Raw genomic sequence first — 8,300 nt, 5'->3', positions numbered from 1 at the left:
CATAGTCACATATTTATTTTTGACACAACTGTATTGAATCACACTGAGGGCGTGTAGAGTTCATGCTTTGGATGAAGTTACGACTAATGAAACAAATGTGTATTGATTGACGTAAGAGTGTTTTATAACATGTCAACTGTGGTGATTAAGTGCGATTGGATAGGCATGCAAACATCATGTGGGATTAAGGGAAACTTTATTGCTTGGATTCAACATGTCAGCCATTGTTGTGCCCTTCAATTTCAATTTCCACTTGAGTTTGTATGGTGTCAATTAACGTTTGTTTTGTTTTTACAGCCAGAAAAATTCTGTATCATCAATCTTGAAACATTACCTAAAATATTACAAAATGGATTAAAGTCCTTAGGAACTGCTGGCATGTTATAGCTCTCATCCTCAAATGCCCCCCTCCACTTTAAACTGGAAATTTGAGATTACATTGAATTTTAAACCAGTCCTGACATGTGGGCATACTGTAGTTCCAACAATTGGAAAATCAATTTTTAAACAATGAACCAGAACATGGCAAATTTATTTCAGAATAATTCTGGCATAGAAAAACAAGGTTGCCAGTGGTGGTTTTTTTCATTGGCCCATTTTTTGCATATGTGACAATAAACCCCAAAATGACTGAGACAAGTTGCCCCAAACAACCATGTTGGCTAATACTTGCTCCAGTTTAAAAGTTAGTTTAGTTTTTAGTTTCCTTGAAGCTTTTCCAGCGTACTTCGCTATCAAGCAACCTTAAACATCAATAAACCGGAAGTGACTCTTCAAAACAAAAGCGAAATCCAAAACCGGAAGTGATACATTTACAATGCAAATTTCAAAATAAAATAAAATTAATATTTCTGTAAGAACATATAATAATGGTTATTTACAGAGTCCCAACCTAAGAATCATGTTTTTGGAAGGTGGCAAAACATCCAGTTCCATGCAGCACATCCAGCGCCTGGATTCAAACCCCCCCAACCTCAAAACTGTGAGGCAGTTGTGGCACCTCTTTAAGTATACTCTTACGCAATCAGCATCTGTCCCCTTGAGCAGAACAGCTCACCTAACAGAACAGTATGGCCATGTACCAGCTCCAGATGTGTGCATATTTCTATGTTTATATAGTTTGTAGCACAATGGCAAGTGGAGTGAAACGTATAGGTGGTAAGCAAAAGCTCACACAGCAGCTGAGCCAACACGTGCCACCGGGTTCCTCTCCAGTCAGGTGGCGTCCACCATCCATCCAAAGTCACGTGAACAAGATGATGAAAAAGTTATTTACATCATGTACACAACAAGCTATGGAGTCATTAGGCATACATTTTCGTGCCCGCCGTAAATTTAGCTGTGCACAAGGGTGGAGTTGATTTTCTTTTGGGATTTTGCGAGACTAGCAAAATCTAGCTGTGGGAGTGAATTTATAATCCTAACCCTGGTGGGAGGAATTTATGTATGTACATACAATTGATAACTCTTAATTATTATTAATATTATTATTATTATTAAGTCAATGATTAAGTTAGTGGTGGATTAGAAATGAAAATACAACCTGGTGGCTGTTATTTTGCTTAAAAAACAACAACTATATGATAATATGGTGGGGAAAAAAATAAAACAAATATATCAATAAAATCTGACATAATACTCAAAACAAATTTCTGAATAAAAATAAGTTAAATGTATCATCTCAAGTCGTCTTCTATACAGCGAGCCCACTCAAGATGAGCGACTAATTATTGTCGGTCATTCGATTGTGCTGATGACCGATGAAGATTCTGTATAGCAATATGTTGTAGGGACAACTATAACAAGATTGAGGGGAGGGCAACATGGAAAAACAGGTCAAGGTTGAAAGTCTTTATTAGAAAAAAAAATCTGACTTCAAAGCTTGGTTTCAGGAAAGTAGATGAAGAGATAAAGTCAGTCAGGCTTTGGCTACACGCACACACATTCAAATGCGGATATTAAAGGTCTCAGACATTTGTTTAAAATCATTAGCATTTTTAGTGCTTGTGTTATGAGACTAACACTAATGTCTTGTAGTGAAACATTACATGGGCCAATGCATGCATTAAATTAGCCATATATAATTGCTGGCGCATATACACAATAATCATAACATAAACACAGACATCAGTGTGTTAGCTATTAGAAGGCTTTTCAAGTTTGAGAATTTAGACCAAAATGTGAGTTTCTAGCTTCCACGCTATCATGTGCGTAAATATTGCAAATTCATATTTTGCGATTGTATGAATGCTTCTATTGTGTGTCATAAAAAAAAAAAAAAACGGGTCATTATGATGGCTCATTTGAAATCTCAGATAAAAACATACAGTATTGGTTGGAAATCATCGGACATTGCTTGTCTTGTAGTGATGTTGAATATTTTGTTTAATCGAATCGCACAGTAAAAACGGCTGAAATAAAAACTGCTCTGCCAAAGTATGAACCTCAGTTTCCTTTTTTTATTTTTATTTGCATTATCATACATTAGGTACAAATGACACAATCAAGTTACAAGGTAGGTTGCTCAGTCGTTTTAAAGGTTTCAGGCTGACAAGGGAAGAGACCAAACATTTGCAAAATACAAGTTAATCCTTCATTTATTGTCTACGTGGGCATCTACTGGAAGTGCTTGTGAGATGAGTTTGGCAATGCGACATTTCTGCCCTCGTTCGAAAAGATGACACCTCTCTTAACTGGCACTGACTAACTTTTATGAAGAGATAACAGGATTCATCTAAAGCCTTATAACGCACCTACGGGAAAAGAGCACGAGTGTAAGAAAGAAAACAAACCACTCAGTCATACATTACAATTAAGATGACTTCATTAGAAGCTGGCCATAATTCATTCAATTAAGAAGGAAAAAAAAAAGGACTCAAATGTAAACAATGTAAAACACCAAAATAAGTTCTTTGAGGAAAATTGGACTTGTTGAAAATTTTACATACCGTGTTTGTGTGAATTCAAGAAGTCAAAAGACTCAACAGGCTGTCGATAAGGTGACGGATGAACTAGTGACTAATGTTTATCACATATCAACAGCTTCCTTTTCTACGGCCAGAAAATAAGTTCTTATTATGTTACCTTATCTTATCTTACATGTTTTTATGCTAAATTGATAAATTTCCCTGCCACTGCCCAATCAATTCAATGCATTCCATTTAAAAATAATAATAAAATAAAATAAATAAATCACATTTTCTTTGTTAGAATAAAATCAAGATGGTTTTTCATTATAGTGATGATATACAGGTCAATGTAAGAGGCAAGGTATGCAATGGCTAACATTTTGCCATTCACATTGCGTCTATATTGAACGTATTGAAGAAGTTATAGGAATGCCGAGGCCCAACATTTTCCATTTCGGCACAAATGTGAAATAGTGTCCGATAAAAGTCAATACAATTTCTTAGTACTTTTCCGAAGGCCTACATGATTAAAAATGCTAAAGCGGCAAAAATTAATTTGACATCGGTCAACTCAATGCTTATTATTTACTGGCTAACATGGCCAACTCCGCTTATCACGAAATGTCATGTGATGAAGATTGAATTCAAACTGGACAAAGTTGCAGACAGCCATAGGAAAGAAAAGAAGACTCTGCTCAGTCTTTTGACTTTGTATAGTTAGCTCGTCCGGAAACAATCATGTGGCCAGCAGCGGGTGATCTTCATGGCAGGAGAGGTAAACACAAAAACAACATATTTGTTTGGCACGGCGGGAAAGATGATTTTCTGGATATCACATCACATATTGCAGGAAAGAAAATTTGGATGCATTTTTTTTTTTTTTAAACATTCTCACATTGGTTTGAAGAAATAGGAGAGATAACAGACAATGGCCACAAAAACCAAAACTAAGAAAAGCACATAAACATATTTAAGATTATAATCCCCATTAATGAGACATGAGCGAGTGAGTGGTCCCACTGGTCTGCAGCGACATAACAAGAATCACGTTAGCAAATCTTGTAGGTGGATTTGTTAAAAATAATAAAGCCACAAAATCATGAGCTTGTGACCTAAAAGGGGGTCTTCATAAATATTTGTAGCAAATTGAGAACTTTTACACTCAAAATATTAAGCATAAGCAAATATGGATGGATTTATTTTACCTTAAAAATATAATGATCAACTGTTTCCATACAATTGTATTTTGATGGTTAAAAGAAAAATATGAATGTTGTCAAACATAAACTGTGTTACTCTAACAAAACACAACTTATGGTTAAACCAGTATAAAAATGGCAAGAGAATGCTATAATTAAATATGATCAGGATTATTTTACAAATATAATTTTTTTAAATTGGTTATCTCAGACCACCCCCTGAAATGCTACTCAATTTACATAACATCTGCTGATATATCAAAACTTTTGTCCAATTGGGAAATGTGCTGAAAGTCACAATCAGCCCTCAATTACCCCCCCCCCCCCCCAAAAAAAAACAACAACAACAACAACAACAACCTGTCATTCAAATCCTTCACACGTAAATACTGACCATAAAGATTTAAAGTGAGAAGCTCACATCCTGTCACTATGCTTCTTGCCAATTCAAATTGTAGCAAGTCTTTAAAACGGGCTTGGATCTTGAGGGGACTATCACTTTCTGGTAGAATTAATTATTACATTTAAGTGGCATGCTGCATTTAATGACTCCCATGCATGAGCGATGCTACCACGTGCTTTGCTCGTCCAACACGATTTCCAAATCAAACAACAATAAACGCATCCAATCAAGCAAAATGAGCAACTTGCAATGTTGCGTCGGCTCTTGTTAAACAAACAAAAAAAAAGTGACACGGCTGAACTGCAGTTGCTTCTCTCTCAACAATGTAAGAAAAACAGAATTAGGTGTTGGTAGAAAAATTTGCTAGACTTATTATTTACAAAGGAGTTATATACTGATTGCAATCTAATTTCTAATGACAAAGAAGTTAAGGGCGACAGAAATATTCATAGCTTTGGAACAAAAACAGACAAACATTATTCTACTTTTGACATGAATCTAATTACGTTTTTTTAATTAATTTTTTTTACAGACAACAGGATGCATACAAAAACTAAAAACACTGCCTTCTTAAAGGGGAAGTCAACCTTAAACATAATATGTTATGTGCGACCTCACTAGTCTAAACATGACATTCTGATTAATAATACATTTGTGGAATATGAGTTATCCATCTCAGGTGGCGGCCATTTTGCCACTTGCTGTCGACTGAAGATGGCATCAATGTTGGGTCAGGGCTCAGGCAACGGCCAATCACAGCTCAACTGTTTGCTGAAGCTGCGCTGTGATTGGTTGTTGCCTGAGACTTGAGCAACTATGATGTCATTTTCAGTCGACAGCAAGTGGCAAAATGGCCGCCTTCTGATATTGATAAAAACTGCTGGATTTTGCTGCTTAACCCACATTCCACAAACTTCCATATTTAGACTAGTTGGGCTGTATAGAACATATTCTTGTCAATAATTTTGGGGGGGTTGACTACCCTTTAACTATTACGTCTGTATCCAGGAAAGCTAAGATCTTGTATATTATAGATGACACGGATGGTATTTTCTATAAATTTGTTGACTTTTGTTAGCAGGCTTTGTGCATAAAAATGCTTTACAGAGACAGTTGAAAACACTGGAAACTTTTAGTCATGATTTTTAAAGGTATATACAAAATATCAACGTGTCTTGTGAGTTAAAATCAAACTGTTCCTAAATGCATTCAAAGAATTATAAAAAAAAAAAGAAGATTGTACGCTCTGTAGAGAAATTAAGTGAATTTAAGTTCAGTAGGGCTTTGTAATTTGGAACCATTGCATCTTGTATTAAAATCTGACTTCATTTTTGCTACCACTGGCAATTGAGACAATCACGAATCAAATGACACTCAAACCTTACAGACATAAATAAATTAAACAGGCAGAAAGCTGTAAACAAGATGCAGGAACAATGACTCGCAAGGTGCTTTTTTTTCAATGCCTGCACCGGCTTTCCTCCGTCTGGCTACGATAGCGTTACTTCGCAAGGCCTGCCCCTTCAGCCTTTTCTTCTTCTTTATTAAAAAACTCGACTTTGAGCCACCAACTAGATGCGCGCGTGGACAAGAATGCTTCTTCAACAAGTCATACAGTACATGCATCTACTCCTTTGAAATGATCTTGCTTCTCTAATACAAAGTTGTCCTTTACTTACATCATATACTGGCATTGATGAACACCGTTTTTTCTCAGTGCGTCCAGTTTCGGAGTAAACTTTCAATAAAAAAAAAAAAAAAGACATCATAGTGCACAATAACATGCTTATTAGTAAACGAATAGAAATGACTTCTTGTGGCGGCAAAGTCTAAATTAACCCTACTGGTAATGTCGATTGCAAAATATAGAAGACAAATAAGCATGCCCTACAATCCTGCTCGTGATTAGAAATGATACATCGTTTTGTAATGTCATATGTTAGGCTGTTGCTTAGTTGTCGTGGATGGCAGTGAGTTGAGGAGCTCCTTGACGGTGGTTTGGCCATCCCCTCTCACGCGCTGACGTTGAGCGACGGGTGCACAAACTGCGGGTTTATGAAGGAGAAGCCCGCAAACTCGGCCTGGTCGATGTTGGCGATCACCAGCTCGTCAGGAGGTGTCAGCTGAGGCTGCGTGCGCGTGAAGAACTTGTCGAAGTTCTCGGCTCCTTTGCCGCACTGTATTGACAATAAAAAACACACACACACACACACACACACACACACACACACACACACAGAAGAGATGCATTTGAAATAAGAAGAGAACTGAGAAGAAACCTGGATCTTTTTCTTTTTTTTTTAACAAAAAATATATATTCAATTGTTATTTAAGAAGTGTGTATGAAACTGGTAGCCCTTTGCGTGAATTAGTCCCCAAAAAGTAGCTCTCCATTTCAAAAAGGTTGGTGACCCTTGAATTAGACAGTAAGCACATTGCAAGAAGCATGTACTGTAACCATTTCCCACTCGAACCTATTGGTAACAGGCACAAAACGTACCAAATTGACATGGGTGGAGGCAATCCCTTTATCTGAATATTCTGTGTCCAGTGACACGTAAAAAATGGAGAGAAAAAACCCACACCTGACTATTAACATCACATTACATGCTCCAAATCTCATTCATCTCAATGGCAGTGGAGCGTTCACAAGAGCAAATCAGCGTTGGCACAGCTGCAGAACACTTTCAAACAAACAAGGTTCAATGTGAGATTTTGCTTTGTATATGCACACATGTGACCTACATAATATAGCATAATAAAGCTATAATTATCCATCCATCCATCATCTATCACTTATTGGGTCGTGGGGGCAGCAGCTTTAGCAGGGAAGCCCAGACTTCCCTCTCCCCAGCCTCTTCAACCAGCTCCTCCGATAGGTTCCCAAGGCGTTCCCGGGCCAGCCGAGAGACATAGTCTCTCCAGAGTGTCCTAGGTCGTCCTCTGAGCCTCTTGCCGATGGGACATGCCCGGAACACTTCTCCAGGAAGGCGTCCAGGAGGCATCCGAACCAGATGCCCGAGCCACCTCAACTGGTTCCTCTCAACGCGGAGGAGTAGCCTATGATTGACACTGAGTCCCTGCCGGATGACCGAGCTTCTCACCCTATCTCTAGGGGAGAGCCTGGACACCCTGCGGAGGAAACTCATTTTGAACGCTGACCAGAGGTGAGGGTAGGAACGTAGATTGACCGGTAAATCGAGAGCTTTGTCTTTCGACTCAGCTCCTTCTTCACCACAACGGTCCGATACAGAGTCCGCATCACTGCAGACGCTGCACTGATCCGCCTGTCAATCTCCCGCTCCAACCTACCCTCACTCGGGAACAAGACCCCAAGATAATTGAACTCCTCCACTTGGATCCCCGACCCGAAGAGGGCACTCCACCCTTTTCCGACTTAGAACCACGGTGCTGATCTTCATCCCAACCACTTCACACTTGGCTGCGAATCGCTCCAGTGAGAGTTGAAGATCACAGCTTGAAGAAGCCAACAGCACCACATCATCATCTGCATAAAGCAGAGATGCAATGTTGAGGCCACCAAACCGGAGCCCCTCAACGCCTCGGCTGCGCCTAAAAATTCTGTCCATAAAATTTATGAACAGAATCGGTGACAAAGGGCAACCTTGGTCCAACCCTCACTGGAAAAGAATTTGACTTACTGCCGGCAATGCGGACCAAACTCTGACATCGGTCGTACAGGGACCGAACAGCCCGTATCAGGGGGCTCGGTACCCCTTACTCCCGAAGCACCCCCCAAAGGACTCCCCGAAGTACACAGCCAAACGC

The 8,300-nt window shown here is 38.9% G+C and overlaps 1 protein-coding gene across 1 annotated transcript in view; it reads right to left on the bottom strand.

The window, feature by feature from the left end:
- Positions 1 to 2,439: 2,439 nt before the first annotated feature.
- prkcaa (protein kinase C, alpha, a) overlaps positions 2,440 to 8,300 on the bottom strand; it is a 114,559-nt gene continuing 108,698 nt past the window's right edge. Inside the window, exon 17 of the mRNA XM_086081959.1 lies at positions 2,440 to 6,688. Coding sequence (XP_085938085.1) covers positions 6,524 to 6,688 — 165 coding nt within the window. The 3' untranslated portion in view covers positions 2,440 to 6,523. The remainder of the gene's footprint in view (positions 6,689 to 8,300) is intronic.

This window comes from Leptonotus elevatus, chromosome 8, assembly GCF_054856555.1.
Source record: "Leptonotus elevatus isolate MCC_2025b chromosome 8, RoL_Lele_1.0, whole genome shotgun sequence".
Classification (NCBI taxonomy): Eukaryota; Metazoa; Chordata; class Actinopteri; order Syngnathiformes; family Syngnathidae; genus Leptonotus; species Leptonotus elevatus.
The sequence above is the reverse complement of the archived record's forward strand: the minus strand, read 5'-3'. Positions and strand labels throughout refer to the sequence as shown.